The following is an 18654-nucleotide window of genomic DNA, read 5'->3' as shown; positions in this document are numbered from 1 at the left end:
CTTACGATATCCACGGCCCCCAGGGAGGACCGACTGGCCATTAGAGGCTGACGACTGGACGGTAGCATGTGCTCTTGCAGAAAGTGAAGACTATCACATACATTTTCTGGATAAGTTCCTGGTCAGCCTTAAGCAATAGAGCATCTGCTAAAAGGGTTTGAGGGGGGTAGCCCTGGGTAGGGAGTGAAGTTGCTTCCGTGGAGCTGTGGAGCACATCTGAAGATGAACTTCTTGGGAAGAGGAGCGGGACAGCGGGCTGCACTTGGGGCGTGGGCACCTCCGCTGGGTCCTGTGGTTGATAAGGGGGACTTGGATCATTGTCCACATCTTCTTCAATCTGTACCCTGTGTTCAGGAAGCACTCTGTCCCGTGTTAGGTATGCTGTGTGGGAGCACAGTTTGTAAGACAATTTTTTTTTTTGTTGTTGTTGTCAGTCGTGGGGCTTGAACTCTGGGCCTGGGCGCTGTCCCTGAGCTCTTCAGCTCAAGGCTAGCTCTCTACCATTTGAGCCACAGCGCCACTTCTGAGCACGGGTTGTATAGTGCCATTGTCAGGGTGTGACTCCACTCCAGCCCTTGCTAACTCCCTCTCATTTCAGTTTTCTCATCTGTACCATGGGGATGACAGCAGTGCTGTCTGGCGATAGCTTTGAGAGCTACTGGCCTGTGCAGGGCTTAGGGTAGTCCCTACCGTATCAGAAGCAGCTCGTTGTCCTGGTGGATGCCCCACTTCTGTCACTCTCCCTGTACTCCAGACGAGCACTCAGCCCCTGAAAGAAATAATTTGTCTTGGGGCCATTAGCTAGAAAGGGAACCTGGCCTTTGGTCTCACACCATCCTTCTCTGAACTTTTGTTTGTAAACTCCTTACTCTAAATGTCTCCTTATGGTCAAGCCAGACCCGGGGCGTGCCGAGTCCAGCAGAAAGGATGAATTATTGAACAGTTCATCAACCGATACTTAGAAAATATTGAGGTTGAAGGGGCCTGTTGCCAGACAGATGCTGTTCCACTTGAGACATGTCCCCGGCCCTTTTGGCTTTTCTTGTTTTTCTAATAGGGTCTTGCACTTATGCCTGTGCTCATCTGCGCTTTGTCTTCCTCTTTTGCTGTTCTTGTAGCTGGGATGACAGGCATGTGCCATCAGGGCAGGTGTTCTGATGCTTGAGAGAGTCTCTCAAATGTTTTGCTTTGGCTGGCCTTGAAACATGATCCTTCCTATCTCTGCCTCCCAAGTAACTGCCATTTACCCTTTAGTTTCATTTGTGACTTTTTTTTTTCTTTCACATTTTACTGTCACAATTTCTTGCTCCTTCGATCTTAGCTTATAAATGAGTTTCCATCTCCATAAATAATTGAGAACTAAGTCAATTATTTCTCTATTACTTGCATGCTTCCACTATACTTACATCATTGATTCATATGCAAATTATATTTGTATGAGTTGGGAAATAAGATATTAATATCAGTAAATATAAATATAGCCAAAGGAATTATGTTAAATGTAATTTAGGTGAAATAGCTTAAATCAGGGTGCTCAGTAAAAATAAGTGTGTAGCAGTTAAAAGTCTTGATCCTTCAGGAAAAAAAAACCCTTTGTATTTTGGAGATACTGTAGATTATAGGACATTGCAGAGATAGCACAGAACAGTTACTCCCCCTCCCCTTCCCTCCTCGTCTTATATATTATAGCAGCCCATGATTGACATTGCAAGAGTACAGGTATGGTCCCTGTCACCTGTGCTCCTGTAGATCCTGTCAGCCCCTCTGCTGGTGGGAGACAGGACCAAGGTCACCTACTGATGTCCCTCTCACCTCCCCCGACTCCTGCCTGGAGATCTGGTCTGCAAGTCCATGAGTTTGTCATTTTGAAAATGCCATGTAAATGAATCACACAGTCTGTGATTATTTGAGAGTCACTTAAAACCCCTTGTGTTGAGACTCTTTTCTAATTTGATAATTGAGGAATCTGAAGTCTAGAAATGATGATTATCCCGTCTTCCACTCACTTGCATTGGGGCGGGGCCGGGTCCCATAGCTCCCCATTGCGGTCTCACATTGCGGTCGCACTCGGGCTGCCGTCAGGATTTTCTCTATCCTGGTAAGAAAGGAACGCTCCCGTGAGTGTTTTGAGCGATTGATTGTCTAGTCTGGAGTAATTAGGCAGCGGCGGCAGCGGCGGTGGACAGGCACAGTTTCCCTATGTGATCATGAGCTTCTTTGAGTAGAAAGCCCTGTAGAAAATGACTACGGATTTGAGTGACCTAAACGGACTTTAATTTCTCCAGTACCTGATGGGAAGGTGGGAGTTTTGGGGTACTCTGCCCTTCCCAATGGAAACTTCTCAGATAGATGTGCAGAATGACCTTATAACCCATTGCTGGGGCTGAGGCCCATGTTCCATTCCCTCTTCACCAAGCACAGATTCACACGTCCATTTAGCACATGCTCAGTAAAGAGCAGCTTAGTGACATTTCCAACAACTGACCTCGACTCTAGCTTGTTAAAACGATTAGAAGAAAACAAAGTAAGTGTTTTTTCCCCTCTTCTCTGAACCCTGGCAAGTTAAAATAACACTTTTGATAGGCATTCGACATGTATTTATTTTATGCTGCATTTAAATAGTAAGAGAAACTTGGAGAAGAGATTTTTTTCCCTCCCTGTCCTTCTGTGGAACAGCTGGTGTTTTTGAAAAACATTTGCAGCCTACAGAAAGCAATATGTCAAGTTTGTAAAAGTGGCTTCTCGACCTCCTAAGCTTGTTATTTCGGGTTGTTTTATGCAAGGAGCATTGTAAAATGTCCGCCTACTACTGCAAAGTCCTTTCTCCAGCAGGCCGGGTGTTGGCTTCATGGTGGCATCTAAGAGGTACTCTAAGATGCATTCTTCAGGACACCTTGTCTCCAGTCCTTTCCCAGCTGCTTCCTGCTGAAGTTGGGCTAGTTACATAGCCGCCCTGTGTACACGAGCTGTGTACATGAGCTGCGCTTGGGCACTTGCAGAGGACAAGGTGGCGGGCTCAGTGTCATGCTCTGAATGCTCCTGGTTCACCTTGGTTCACTCCTTGGAAAGGTAGGGGGTGGTACTAGAGGTTTGTTTTTATTGCCTGTAGGTGTGCATTTCCTTCGCTGTACTACTCAGGAGAGCGGAAACCTGGTGTATCCAGGGCACTCAGTGTTGGACACACTTGTAGTGTGGGCATGTGGCCTAGTGCACAGTCCTTTGTGACCTGTTCTCCCCAGCTCTCCCTGCCTGTATACTACTCCCGCCCAGCTGGCTCTGTCCTATTCCTCTTCTGCCCTTCACCGGTCTGTTGGTTCAGCCAGTCAGGGTGATATGGGCCATACCCGTAAAGTGGAGCTCCTTGGATTGCAGGGAACTCATACTCCCCACCCCTCACCACATTCACTTTCTTCTGGGGTTGCATGTCTACTATGGGTCCTCACACAGCGTGGCTTGCTCAGGACCCACCCTAACTGAGTCGTGTCTAAGTTGACTTTTGTTGTGGTGCCAGAGAGGAAGAGACTCTCCCAGAGAGAGACTCACTGACACCTACACTTCTGCCCTCACAGTTTATTGGCCAGGAGGAATCACATGGCCTCATCTGACCTCAGGGGACCCGGGGGTGCAATTCTGTGACATTTCCAAGGTGGGAGAGAACTGGGAATGCTTGGTGGTTATCACTAGTGACTGCCACACGTTTTCTGTCCATCTTCGTGGTTCCAGTGCCAGTGTGTGCTGGCATCCTGCGTGCCCGTGTCAGTGTGGTGTTGTGCAGGTTGACACCTAAGGGCACCCAGACCCTGCCCTGCTGTAAAGATGGCCTTCCGTGGCACCTACCACAGTTTAGAGGCTGCTCCCTTCAGAACTGCCCAGGGCGTTTAAGACCTGGCTGCCGCTGTGCTCTGCCCCTTGACTTCCACCTTGCCCTCAAGGCTCTGCAGTGTTTTCTGAAGGGCCTGGTGTCCCCTGCTCTGTGCACATTGTCCTCTGTGCTCAGAAAGCCCCTCGCCCTTTCCCCTGGGAATATCTCCCACTGTCCTTCATTGATTCTGGCAGGCCCTGAACCAGCTAGACCCTCCATCATACCATGTCACCTGCTCTTTGGAAGACCAGCGCCCTTCCTTTGCCTGCCATCTCATGTGCATTCCCAAAGTTCAGTGTCGTTCCTGCCTTCCCAGATTCCCACAGCACCCTGTCTCTAGCCCTCAGACAGACTTGAGCTGCAGCTCTGAGATGAGTTGGCAGAGCGGCAGGGACGGCGTGCAGTTACTGTAGGCTCTTGCAAAGCCTGAGGTGCGAAGGTCTAGGAGGGGCGCAGGTCTGGGAGGGGCGCTGGATGAGCATGTGCGTGGTAGGGTGACGTGTGAAGCCAGGGCCTCCTGCCCTTCCCAGGCTCTTTCTACATTGGTCCCTGTGGGCGCTGTGCTGCTGGCAGGGGAGAACTGAGAAAGCCTGGGGCGGGAACAGCAGAGCGGTGCCTGTTCAGCATTAGCAGAATTATCCTGGGTCTGGGAAGTTTTCTAAACTGCTGTATTAGCAGTGGGGAGCACATTGGTGGCAGAGTCCCAGAATATAATCCCTTATCAGTCTGCTCTTCTGAAAGCTCTTTTGGGCCTTTTGTTCATATGGCTGATAACGCTTTACTCTCCGGGGCTTTCTGAGATTTAATTAGTTCAGGGGCAATTTAGAATAGGTACTTTTGGATATTAGTGCAATGTTAATTATATACGAATGCATATGAACTAATTTCTACAAACTGATTGCATTTACATTTAACTCTTTACCTGCTTGTTATGAGCTCAACCTGCCTCATGTGAAGGACATGTTACTCTTCACATGTTACTATGAAGAATTCAGAGGTGAGAACTTCAGATGCCCGCTACCAAGGTTGGCTTTCCCAGGATATGTGGGGAGGTCCTGGGCAGGCAGCAGCAAGCTCACCTTTAAGGGAGGAGGAATGGGTGAACGGGAAAATGATGCCAGGAGGCTCCGGGAGCCGACGCTGGGCTAGAGGGTCTGTCAGCTTCAGCTGTGCCTGGTTGCTGGCTTGAGCAGGAACATATGGTAGAAGAGGTGAGTGGGAGGTGCTCTAGTGGAAGAGCCGGGACTAGAGATGGAGAGAAGCAAGAAGTCCCCAGAGGAGAAGATGGTGTAGTCAGATTGGTGTCCTGAGAGTTCACTGTGGATACTGTTGGTGAAAGTGTGAGCAGGCTCAGATATAGCATCAGCCAGCTGGAGCTGGAGCATGGGGGAGCTGGGGCAGTGAGGAGCTGGAGGAGAGGGGGAGTGGAGCACAGGGAGGAGCTGGAGCAGGGGGAGCTAGAGCACAGGGGGAGCCGGAGCAGGGGAAGCTGGAGCAGGGAGAGCCAGGGCAGGGGGAGTCAGAGCACAGTGGGAGCTGGTGAACCAGAGCACAGGGGGAGCCGGAGCAGGGAGGAGCTGGAGAAGGTGCTGGAGCGAAGTTGGGTTTAGGGAATGAAGGGTCACAGAACTCCGTGGGGTCCCAAGGGTGACCTGGCAGTGAGGGAGAGAGCCCCCTCCTGTTCTTCCTTCCCTCTTCCTTTCATCTCCCCCTTCCCTTTCATCTTCTGCTGGTGCCTTTAAAGGCTAGACCCAAGAGGAAGTCACATGCCTCTGAGCCTGATTATGGGACCCCTCTTAGAGCTGGTGGAGTGTGACTGGAAGTGGCCAGCAGTACTGCTCTGTAAGTCCAGGGACACAGTCTTTTGCTCATTATTTACTGTCAAGAGGGTCAGCCCGACGCCCTCCCTGTGCAGAGTGCCCTGCCCCCGGTGGCGGCAGGGCTTCTGCAGAAATGTGCACACCCATTTGTGAGCATCTGCTCCCTCTGAGGTTTGTATTCCCTGTGCAGTGTTATCATTTCTCTAAATGCCCTCATTTCCAAAGGAAATGAAATACAAAGAATTATGTTAATGTGCAATATTGCACAGATGTCAAGAAATCAAAAGATACTGTTGCCAGTCACTTGGGAAGACACAGGCTAGGTGCAAGGGGGGCAGGTGGTCTGTCTCCACTCTCCTTTATTGCTATAAACCAGAGGAAACCATAAAGAAGTAACTCTGATCCCTCCTTATCTCAGCGGTACTTTCTGAGACCTAGCAGATTCCTGAAACAGTAGATGGCACCAAACCCGTGTATACTGTGTTTATTCCTATAGCATGTATATTCTCCCTAAATGTAGGGATGTATGGCCCTTAAAATTTATAAATCAGACCCAATAAAAGATTAGCAATCACTACTAATGAAACAGAATAATTAGAACACACACCAGAATAGTAGTTATTGAATGCTATGTATTGCTGATTTCTGGAAGTTGGGGACTTGAGCCCAACCAGAATCCTGGATGGTGGGGGTGGCTGCATTTGCAAACTCAGGCCTGAGCTGGGCTTGAGCCTGTGAGAGGGCTTGGCATCTGCTCACTCATGTGAACTTGACAGTGACTCATTCTGCAGATGCAGTCATAAGTGCAGACAGTTCTAAATTCACCCAATGGAAAGGCAGACCTGGGTCTCAGCTCAGATGCCCTTGACTCCAAATCTCAGAACAGTGACTGACTTAAAGTGGTGTCTGGCAAAGCAGCTCATACATCTTCATCTAGTGGTTTTAATTCCTCAGCCAGGGTTCTGCCAAGGTGCTCGCTCATTGGATGGGGCTGCAGGTATGCCCGGGAGGAATGTGTGACTGTGAGGGCTCACCCTCTGTGATTAGAGAAGTCATGCCCTACCCATTGATTATACCAAAATTCCCCAAGAGGTCACTTGGCCAAGGTCCTGCTATGACAAGAGTTGAAGCCACCTTCCAATGCCCTGACAGTCACAGCTGGAGGCAGGCCATGATGAAGCATGATGTGAGCTTTGAATGACCAAGGGCTTTAGCCAAGGGCCTTGTTTTCTGAAAGAGCACATTGCTAAAAGCCTTGGGGGCAAAGAGTAAAACATCAAAGGATCGGCTAAAAAGACACTGTGTGAATAGAACTGGATACAGGTGGTAGTTGATGCTGGGGAAATCGCTTGCAAACCATCACATACTGGTTAGGGAATAAGGATCATTATATCAGGCATGATTATAGTACTGTAGTTTTATCTCCCTTCTGTGGTACTCCCCAGAGGAAGACCACTAGACAGCAGAGACCACATAATTCCCTGTGAGCCTCTCCCACGTGGATGAGGTTGGTACAGGAGGCTCATCAGCTACTAAGAGTTCATCGGGTATGACATCACCTCATCTGTTCTTTCTGCTTTTAAGCATCATGGAGTGATTTCAGCTATTGATCTCACTGGTTTTCTTTTTAGAGTTCAGTGAAGGTATTTTTGAACATTTAATTGTTTGAAGACAAAATAGTACCTTGGATTTAATGTGTATGTTCATCATCTTACCACCACCATGTCATAATAGCTGAGGTAATCAACTTGAAAGGAGGAAAGGTTTATTTTGGTTTCAGTCTTTGGTCTGTAGGCTACATGGTTTGGGCCTGTGGCAGGGCAGCACACTGCCGGGGAATGTGTGATGGAACAAAACTGCTCACCCTGTGGTAGACAGGAAGCAAAGAAACAGGAAGAGGTGTGAATCAGATATCCCCTTTAAACGCATGCCCTCAGTGATCTAACTTCCTCTACCAAGACCACCTCCTAAACCCCACAACCTCCAACTATGGGTTAGGGGCCAAGCCTGAGTATATAGGGCTTTGGGGAACATTCCAGATCTTAACAGTAACACTAGTAACTAAGCATGTACCTGCAGCAGGACGTTTGGAAGATGATCCATCTCAAAAAAGCAGCATCAGGAAGACTTAAGAGTTTGACTTGGGTCTCCCTCACCTTCCACTGTAATACCTTTATTTCTAAACGTGGATGCCTTTGTGTGTGTGTGTGTGTGTGTGTGTGTGTGTATGTCTGTGTCTGTGTGTCTGTATGTTAGTAGCTGTCCCTTAGCTTTTTTGACCCAGAGCTCTGCTTCTTGTTTTTTTACTGGCTAACTGGAAATAAGTGTCATGCCTGGTCTGACTTTGAACTGGGATCCTCAGATCTCAGCCTTCTAGTACCTACCATTATAGGCCTGAGACACAGGCACCCAGATGTGTTTCTTAAAAAGACACTATCTTTTTTTAAAACTTTTTTTATTGTAAAGATACTGTACAGAGGGGTTACAGTTATATGAGTAAGGTAATGAGTACATTTCCTATTGAGCATTGTTACCCCCTCCTTTGTATTTCCCCTACTTTCCCTTCCTTTTCCCCCCTCTCCACCCCACCCCCACCCCTGAGTCCCAGTTGTAAAGTTCATTTTCAACATAGTGTCTTGTACATTTCATTGTTTGTAAAATTTGGTTTCAACATAGTGTCTTGTACATTTCATTGTTCCAATGGGAAAAGGACACTATCTTACCAGTTATTTATTGGGCACTCTATGCCTGAGGAATAACCAGGTATTCTATGTATCTGTGTAAACACATCATCCAGAGTTCTCCCTGTTGGCAGTAGCTGGGGAGCCTGGATTTTAGCTGTACGAGTATCTTCTCTATGTGTGCTGTGTGCCCCAACTGGGGAGGGTACCCTTTAGCTTCACATGTGTTGCTAGACATTGAGTCTTTTTGTCCTTAGGAAGATAGGCCTTTGTCTGCTGAGCAGACTGCTAGTTTCTTTGCCTCCCAAGAAGGGTCTCTTCATAGTAAGGAGCATCTCTGCAGTGCTGAAAGGCCTGAGGTACTCCGGGGAGCAGTCACGGGATTGTAAATGCCTGGCTCTGGTGGCTGGGCTGGAGTGGCATTCTGCTGCACCAGGCGCCAGCTGTGCAGTCCCGTGCAGAGCAGGCCTCCAGAGGCTCGAGTGGGGCCGTTCATCTGCCTAAAGTGATTAGGAGCAAATGGCCTCTTGCTGTTTGTGGGGACTCTGCTGAGGGCACAGAGAGCAAATAGCCGTTACTCTGCCCACCCCAGCCATTAGCACAGATGCCCTTGGCTCCGTCAGAGCAAAGTAGGCTGTGAGGTAGGCGCTGCTTCCTGGTTGTGTTCAGGGCTGCAGAGCACAGACTGTAACCGAGCAATTTCCCCATAGAGAAAGCAATGATGGTCACGCAGTCATTGCTTTCAGTCTACCAGCCAGTGACCTGGTCTCTCTACTGCCTTCAGACAGTGGTACCCTCACCACATGACTGCCACCTTGACCCACCCTGGGCCCCTGTGTGGTCGGTTCCTCTTCTCCAGGCACTTCATCTGAATGTCTGCTCTGTACAGAGAGGACAGTGGCACGCGGTTGCTTTACATGTCAGGCTGGATCTGCCAGTGATGGAAGAGTATCAGGCTATGCTCCGTCCTCCCCTCTCTGTGTGTCGGTTCTCTTGCCTCTCTGCAGGGATCAGCCCTCTTACAAGAGCAGTGAGGATGGAGGAGAGGATGGCAGGTGCCGCATGCTGCGTGGTGGGGCATGATCATTGTATGCTCCTCTATCACCTAGAGGAGCTACTCAGCTCCCTGAGGGCAGATGACAGCCCTGGTCCGCGTCTGCATCCCTAAGGTCCAGCAGAGGGCCAGACTTGAGGTCTTGCTAATTGTTGAGTTCATGAAGTACTTTCCACTCTGTGAGGCTTGTCGTCCTTCCTTCCTTCCTTCCTTCCTCTTCCTCTCCCTCTCCCTCTCCCTCTCCTTCCCCCCCTGCAGTCCCCCTTCCCCTCCCTCTCCCTCTCCCTCTGTCTCTGTCTCTCTCATGCTTGGTTGTGGGGCTTGAACTCTGAGCTTGGGCATTCGCTGTCCCTGAGCTCTTCAGCTCAAGGCGAGCACTCTACCACTTGAGCCACAGTGCCACTACTGGTTTTCACGGGAAAAAAAAGTCTCACGGACTTTCTTTCCCAGGCTGGCTTTGAACCATGACCCTCAGATCTCAGCCTCCTGAGTAGATAGGATTACGCGGCTCCTGGCTGGCCTTAGGATTTTCACAGTGAGGACTCATTAGGGCCTCCTGTCATAGCAGAGAGTAGCAATGGCTGTGGAGGTGTAGTGTGGCTTGAAGAGCCTTCAGGGATGTAGTCCCTGGAGTTTCCAGAAGATAGAGAAGATAGCACCGATGTATGCCAAAGGCTTTCAGAGAAGTCCTGCTCTTCTTACAGCAAACCTTTGATGTCCATTTCATTATTTGTGTTTTATGGGGATTAATCAGTTGCCTAGAGTCCCATTATCTGGGGTCAAGTGGAATCATTGTCCCCACCCCCAGCCTCTCTGCCTTACAGCAGTGTGGTGTTTGCCCATGGCCCCTTTCTTCTCCTCCATTAGCAGGCCTGGTGCTGGGCCTGGTCCATTTGCAGTGTGCTCACAGCAGGGCTAAATCCAGCAACCATGTGCTGCTCAAGAGGGAGGAGAAAACCCGTCACAGAGCTGTTGGATTTTCAAAAGAAAAGGCAGCTGGGGGCGGTTAGGGGGAGAAGTTAAAAAGCCAATAACTCAAAGAAAACAGGAGACTCTTACAAAAACATCCCATGGCCTTGGTACACGTGAGCTGGAAAAGCACCCCACGTTCACAAAAGCACCTGCCAGTTTGATTCCAGCCTGAGTCCAGGATGCGTTTCACAGGGCGAAAGTCAACTCTGAAAAGTACAAAGGTCAGCTGAGGATGCTGGAGAGTTGACACACAGCAAGGTCACGGGGAAGCGGGGACTTCAGCGTTCAAAAGAACTGCCAGTAAGACTGTTATTAAAACCCTCTATCTTCCCTTCCCCCTCCTGCTTTCTCAAAGATGCACTGAGCACCCTGTGGGCTGACCACGTGGTGAGGGTAAAGACAGGTGTCCACGTGGCTAAGATGGAGCCGGGTGCAGGCTGGTGTGTCTACGTAAAGCACTTGCACTTGGGAGCTGGCTCTGGGTGACATCCAGGACTTCACATATTGTGTGTCTGATTCTGGATTATTCAGTGCTCTCTAAATGTGCCAGGCGCTTCCCTTGGAGAGTATGCTTTCTCTTTTCTGCAGGGTCCTGTTCTTCCATACCGTTCTGGTTCTCGATGGACCCATGGAGATCATCTCCAAGTACCAGTTCCAAGGCAGCTTAGCATAGTCCTGGCCCATGGTGCTCGAGTTTGTGGGAAAACCTAGCGTGGAGGTTTCTGAAACTCAGAAAAGAACGTTACTATCCTGGCTGTGGATCCTCGTTTCTTGTGACCTCAGAGAACTAAAGGCTGTGGGGGTTTGAGGGTTACATGGGTGCAGTCCTGGGGGTGCCTTAGTTTGTGTTGTCCTGGAATCAGCCATGGCTGTGGTGTTTGGTTTCAGTGTGATCCCAAGAAGCAAGAGTGAGGGAGGAGGAATGGAACAGAGCAGGACAGAAGCCATGTGTGCTGTATTAGCTGCGGAGTTGGACCCCCCCCCCAACACGCTGCCACAGCAACTCCCGCCATTAACTCCTTGGCAGTGGTCCTGAGGGCTTTGTGCTGGCTCTCCTGTAACAACTGCCCATGTGGGCCTGGGCCTCAGGGCTGCAGGGAGATCCTGCTGGTGTCCGCTACAGATGGTCGGGACCTGCACAAAGCCTGGCCCGAGACTAGTGGCATCATGGGGCCTGGCAGTATGTGTGGTTCTCCTGCCCACCTTCTGCTCTGCCAGCCTCTCATAGGTCTCAGTTACTTCTTTTCTCTCTGCCACTTCTCAACAGTGTTACATCAGGGAGCCTGTCAGGGTGGATCAGGCAGGCACACAGGTTCAGGGCTTGAACACAGTGAGGTAATCTGTAGTGGAGCACAGAGGGGCGCACACGAGGCCGTGTGCTTGGCGGTCACAGCCTTCGTCATGCAGAAGTGGAGGGGGCGGTAGTTTATGACAAACCCTGGTTTTTCCCGGTGGGACACGGGGCAGCCACTGCAAGATTTTCAACAGGAGGGACGGGGTTAGATTTGGATTTTTGAAATAGTTCACTCTGGAGTCAAGTTGGAGGCTGTGTTAGTGGCGATCCTAGTAGTAAAAGTTAAAAGTGAGTTTAAACATGAAAGCAGCCTCCCCCTGCGAGAGCAACCATGTCTGGTGTCAGTGGCCCAGGTTGGCAGAGTGCAGAGCTGTGACATTGAAATGCCAGGATCCATCTTCCCCCAGTGGCCCTCCAGGCATCAGCCTGGGCTTTCACTTAGCCTCTTACTGTGGCTGGCACTTACTTCTGTTCCAGACAATGCCCAGTAATGTCCACGGGCTATCCATTGTTTATTAGGGAAGACAGATGCTCTTGGAATCCCTAGGCCCCATTTCCCATCCCCACTGGCCAGGCCCAGGTCCTGTCACTGCTCAGGATGGTTGCAGCAGCTTTGCAGTTCCTGCAGAGGAGGTGGACTTGCCTTGGATCAGGGGCAGGAATTGGAATCCCAGCAGCATATACCCCAGAGCAGCCAGGAAGGAGGCACAGGTAGGAGCTGCTGTAATAGAGTGGGAGACGATGCCAGTCTTCTCCACCTCGGCCAGCTCAGATCTCTTTATTGCTTTGTGCTCTAACATTGCTTCCAGACCTTCACTTGCTCCTATCCACTACTCTCGTATACCAAACCCGGTTCTGCAGTGTTGCTAACGCTTGGTGCTTGAAGCAGAAGCCGGATGCCAGTCCTGTTGTGCAGTGTGTAGGGCCTCTCTGGGCACTTCTCATTAACCCCGTCCAGTGCTGGGGGTGAGCCTGTCTTCTGTTGACTCACGTTGTTAACCGGGTTAAGCTTATGGTAAACTCGAATTCTCAGGTCTTTTTAATGTGAGCATATCTATTCCTGGCACAGCCCCCACATATTGAATTGCATCCCATGCTGAATTCATTTGAATTGCATCCCACGGTGAGGCATCATTTTCAAAGCAAAAAATTTTGTGAGATGGCGTTGTACCTTTTTATAGTATCCACTATATCCTGCTATAGTTATTTATGTGTGTATCACCCAATATCTAGGCTACAAAAAGATTTCTACAACTCAGGCAATTTGTAGACCTTTGGAAATGTTTTTTTGTTGTAGCCACTAAAAAATAAAATAAAGCAAAAACTGCTGTGAGGCAGAATGCATATCAAGCTCCTAAAATGTAGGCTCTGCTAGCAACCTTGGAGACCACTCTGTGTGCTCCGTTCTGTGGCTTTCCAGGGGTCACATGCTACAAGGAAATATCTGTCCCCAACTTGAGGCCTTGGAGAGCAGTTGCAGTCTCATTCATTTTTCTTTTATTTGCATCTTGACATACGTAGTGTTGGTACTGATTATGTGACTAAAGAGCTTTTCCAGTCAGTTAAGAACTTCTAGCTGAGCCTAGCTCAGGAGGTAGAGTTCTTGCCCAGCGAGTATATCCAGGCACCTGGATTAGAGGATGATATGAACCACATTCATTTGTAAGACATAAGAAATGAGAACGTTTGTCTTCTTAACTCTGCCTCGTTTGCCATGTGTTCTCCCTGTCCGGCTGGAGGGAGCTTTCCTTAAGGACTCGCCCTTCTCTGGGTTGCCTTTTATACATTGATTGGTGTGTTCACGTATTTGGCTGGCTGGAGGCTGGCTCCAGTCTTAGCTTGTTTATCTCCGATGTCTTGCATTCCTTTGGTTTCTGCCTAACTTCCCTGATAACCCCACATTCCAGGCTTTCCCATCCCCCCTTTTCTGCCCTCCTGTTCTGCATCCCTCTGTTCCTCGCTCCCTGCTATATCTGATAAAGGGTTATGGGGGATTGCTCTTTGCGCTCCTGTCCTGGGCTGGGAAGAAGTGATTCTTATCAGGGTTATTTCAGACTTTGTGACTATGATCCTAAGAAAGAAAACCCCCTTCCCTTTCTTCCATCTGTTTACTTCTCTCTCAGGAAATTTCATAGATAGCATTTATTCTGTGCTCTTCATTACCCCTAAGGTGGATGTCAAGGCAAGTTCAGCTCTGGCTCATCCCTGTGGGGGAGGGTCTGTGCTGAGGTGGACAGAAGTATGTTTGAGTGTTTTTTGAGCCCATTCTGTTCCTCTCCCCTAGCAGGGCAGCAACACACATGGTAGGCATTAAGTCAGTCTAAGGGGTCCTCTGTGGCTCTCTGCGCCTCACAGAGGTACACATGGGAGCCTGCAGGTTTCGTGGTTTCCCTTAGTTTCGCTTAGTTTCCCTACTGTTTTAGATCAGGTGTGCACAATAGGATTCCTCCCCTTTTCTCCCTCCTGCTTCCCCGGCTTCTCATCAAGTTTCCTTGTTCCATTTTTACACATGTATATAACATATTTTGACTGTATTTGCCTTCCCTCCCCAGCTCCTGTTTGTCTACTCCTTCCTACTCATCCCTTCTCCCAAACCAGACAAGAAATGCTTTATCTTCCTAGCTGGGTGCTGGTGTGCACACCTGTAATCCTAACTATCCAAGAGGATGAGACCTCAGGATTTGGTTCAGACCCATCTTGGGCAGGAAATTCCATGCAACTCTTATCTCCAATGAATCATCAGAAAGCCTGAAATGGAGCTGTGGTTCAAAATGGTAGATCACAGCCTTGAGCACAAAAGCTCAGGGACAGCATCCAGGCTCAAGTGCAAGCTCCAAGACTGGTACAAAAAAACAGGTTCAACTTCCTGCACCTTTTTTTCTTCAAATTAATTTACTTTATTGTTATTGAGGTGATGTCCAGGGGGTTACGGTTACATGAGTCAGGTAATGATACATATCCTCTCATATAATAATGTCTTTTGTTCCCTTCTCTCCCAGTCCCTCACTCCTGTCTCTGCTCATGAGTTGTATAGTTCACTTTCATCAGTGTCCAGGGAATTCCACTGCTGCACTTTTTTACCCTTTTTCCCTTGAGTTCTGTAGCCTACCCCCAACTCTTCCGAAGATATAACTTGAATACACTGTACATAAGGAAGACAGAGGCATCAAAAAATAAAAACGAAAAGCTAAAAAATGCACTCCATATCTTGGAATTCATTTTGACATGTGTATTATTTCACACACATGTGAACTTCCTGGTACTCTTCTTGTTAAAAGTGGATGTGACTTGTTGGGTGTTTCATCATGTGTCTTGCACATGCACACATTTTACTTTAGTCAGATTGATGGCACCTGCTGCTCAGCCTTTTTGTCTCCAGCTGGGCTGGGGGGCCCATGAGGACTCGCTCTGTCCTTTTCACGGTTTATGGTCTCCATGCATCGCAAAGACTGAGTTGAGTAAGTGAATGCCCTCTTGGGCTCCTGGCATCTTCCCTGGTGTGTCATTATCCATGCTGGTCTGGTCTGCGAGGCCTCGTGACAACAGGACTAGGGACTGTGTCTGATTTGCCCAGCAGCATGTTCCCAGGGCCCCGTGGCGACTGGACAGGGTGCAGTGGACATGCTGTGTACGGAGTAAAGAGCCAGCGGTGCTGCGAGGTGGATGGGTGGCCTGCGTGGCACTGCCTTTCGGGTTGGCACACTCACTCTACACTGTGGTTTACACATCTTCACATGTTTCCCCAGGCAACGAGTCAGACGTTGAACTAGAAAAGAAGTGTAAGGAAGATGATCGAGAGAAAGCTCCGAAAAGACCTCGGGCCCAGAAAACCGAGAAGATCCAGAAGACCGCCTTGGGGAAGGAGGCCGCACAGCTCTCGGGAGCAAAGAAACCCATTATCAGTGTGGTTTTAACTGCCCACGAAGCCATTCCAGGTGACCGCTGCAGGGGGAGTGACGGCCTCTGGCGCCTCACAGGGAAGTCTGAGTCAGCGTTCTGCCTCAAAGCCGAGGACTGGGGGGCTCTCAGTCACCTATGCATTGGGGTAGTAAGTAACCTTACCCTCAGGAGCTGCTGTGGGTCATGGGCCTGGGGAGGCAGGCAGGGCTGCAGTGACCGCGCCCACATTGTTGCTCAAGAGCTGCTCCTGAGCCGCCCTTTCCGTGCCCTTTGCTGCATGTCCACTGCCCAGAGGTGGCATCTTCCAGGAGCTCTGCCCACCCCAGACCATGAAAACTCTGCCTGGCTTCTTTTTACACTTTCCATAGGGTTCACTGAACATTTTATAATTCTAGAAATTTCAATCTTTCTTTTCTGTCAGATAACCAGCAGATGTATTATACTTAAAAAAAAAATCTCTGGTTGGGACAGCCTAGATAAAAAGCAGTTTTTGAGAGTAGATTTCAAAGTTTGATTTTTTTCTAATTAGAATTATATTTGTCATAATTAAAATATCTAGTTTAGGGTTTAAGAACAGACACTTCAAGTCTATCAGCTGGATGCTTCAAACTTACACCTGTAATCCTAACTACTCAGAAGGCTGAGATCTAAAGGATCATTGGTTGAGATCAGCTTGGGCAGAAAACTTCTTAAGAGTTATATCCAGAATAACCAGCAAAAGTCTGGGGTAAAGGCATGCCTGAAGTGGTGGAGTGCTAGTCAAGTCAGCAAGTAAAGTCAAGCACAAAAAGTCAAGCTCCTGTACAGCCAAAATAACACAAACTCAAACAAACAGATTCTACTTTTAAGCATTTATTTTTGATGATAATAGTATTTAAAGTGAAAGTCCCAGATACCTTTCCTCTTTTACATTTCACTATAGAGTGGGGTGATCAGTAGGCAGCTAGAACTTTCTGGAAAGTCACTTTTTTTGGCTCCAGTCTACTTCAGAGAAGTAAGTAGTATTCTGTAAATTAAAAATCCCCAAAGGAGAATTTCCTGTTCTTAGTGATTGCTAAAGAAAATTTCCAAAAATTTTCTCAAAAATTAATAGTGGTATTTTGAGATTTCTCTGTGAATGGAAATATAATTACTTTCCTCTACTATTCCAGAAACAAGGGTAGATTGCACCCTCCACTATAAAACACACACACGCACACACGCACGTGCGCGCACGCACACACACACACACACACACACACACATTCTCAGGGGATGCCCATTGCTGTAAAAGGTTGTGGATCATGTCACACCATAGAACTACAGAAGTAACGCTGACTTTGGAGGTGTTTTACTAGGGTGTATATAGAGACACAGAGGTGTCAGCACCAGGACACATTTGGGCCTGGACCCAGGTGACTCACAAGTCTTTCTTTATATGGTGTGTTCTTCCTCTCTAGGCTGCTTTGATGCAACTGGGCATTTTCCTAAAGTTTAATACGTGTGGCTGCATGTAAAGCCTTACAAATAATGTGTGTTTCCTAAATGCATCACGCAAATTTACCTCCAGGGAATATGTACACGGATTATTACAAAGCTTGCCCCAGGCACGTGCATTCATGTCCACACGCACACGTGTTAAATGTGTCAGCTGAAGGAACACTGGTGTGCCACAGAGGAATTATATGGTAAAACACTCCACAGGCACCGCCACCTCCGTTGGGATGGGGCCGGGGCCAGGGCCTCTCGGTGAACAGTACACTGTATGTCAATCTCAGGTGCTACCAAGATCATTCCAGTGGAGGCTGGGCCTCCCGAGACTGGGGCAGCAAATCCTGAGACCAGCGCGGCTGATCTGGTGCCAAGGAGAGGGTACCAGGAGTACGCCATTCAGCAGACCCCGTACGAACAACCAATGAAGTCGAGCAGGTGAGCTGTCCTACTGTGCGGCGCTCCAGCCAGGGCTGAGGGTGGATGACCCACAGAGCAGAAGGAGGACCCGCGTGCTTGTTTGTGTGGACTCTGCCGTGGGCTTGTTTGTGAAGAATCGACCTGTTCCAAATGCCTGTCAGTAACACCGCACTGGGGAGGCAGATGGACTTTTGAAAGTGTGCATTGCTTGGCTTAATGAAGGAGAGCATTTTGCTTTTTTATTTTTGGTGGTTGTTGTGATTATAGTGCTCCACTACTTGAATCACAGCTCCACTTCTGGCTTTTTTGTAGTTAATCTGAGCCATTAGTGCCCAGCTTAGTTTTTAATTTTATTTTTATAAAATCAACAAATCATTTGACAACTAGAAAGGAATTTCAGTTAAAAGTATAAGTTAACAATATTTTGAGTAATATTACACATAGAATTAAGTGTAATTACTGATGTATTAAAATTGGCATTGTATAAAATTGTATAAATTGTATAAAAATGGCATTTTACCATAGACTATTTATGTACACATTGCAGGCTTATAGTTATTAGACTATAAGAGTCATAGAATTTTAAAAATTAGTAGAATATATTAGTTGCATAAGGAATGTATATGTGACATTTCTACATATTCTTGCCATGTACCTTGGTTACATTCAGCCCCTCATCTCTCTCATTTATTTATTTATTGTAAAGGTGATGTACAGAGGTTATAGTAACCTAGGCCAGGTAATGAGTGCATTCCTTTGAACAGTGCCATCTCTTTCCTCATTTTCTCCTAGCTTTTTACTTCCTGAATCCCTCCCCTGCAAGTTGTATAGTTCATTTTCTTTTTCTCCTCCTCCTTCTAAACTCCTCCTCCTCTTCTTGTTCTTGTTGTTCTCGTTCTTCTTCTCGTTCCTCTTTCTCTTCTTCCTCTTCTTCTTCCTCCTCTTCCTCCTCCTCCCCCTTCCCCTTCCCCTTCTCCTCCTCCTCCTCCTCCTCCTCCTTCTTCTTTTTTGTTGGTCATGGGGCTTGAACTCAGGGCCTGGGTGCTGTCCCTGACCTCTTTTGCTCAGGGCCATCACTCTGCCACTTAGAACCACAGCATTACTTCTGGGTTTTGAGTGGTTTATTGGAGAATAAGAGTCTCATGGACTTTCCTGCCTTGGCTAGCTTTGAAGCATGATCC

The 18654-nt window shown here is 48.2% G+C and overlaps 1 protein-coding gene across 1 annotated transcript in view; it reads left to right on the top strand.

Moving 5' to 3' along the window:
- Positions 1-18654, top strand: part of Zfat (zinc finger and AT hook domain containing) — a 128179-nt gene that overhangs the window by 11523 nt on the left and 98002 nt on the right. Inside the window, exons 3-4 of the mRNA XM_013025216.1 lie at positions 15430-15618; positions 17341-17491. Of these exons, the coding sequence (XP_012880670.1) occupies positions 15430-15618; positions 17341-17491 (340 nt within the window). The remainder of the gene's footprint in view (positions 1-15429; positions 15619-17340; positions 17492-18654) is intronic.

Source organism: Dipodomys ordii, unplaced genomic scaffold, assembly GCF_000151885.1.
Source record: "Dipodomys ordii isolate 6190 unplaced genomic scaffold, Dord_2.0 Scaffold82, whole genome shotgun sequence".
NCBI lineage: Eukaryota > Metazoa > Chordata > Mammalia > Rodentia > Heteromyidae > Dipodomys > Dipodomys ordii.
Note: the sequence above shows the minus strand (reverse complement) of the source record. Positions and strands in the feature narration are given on the sequence as shown.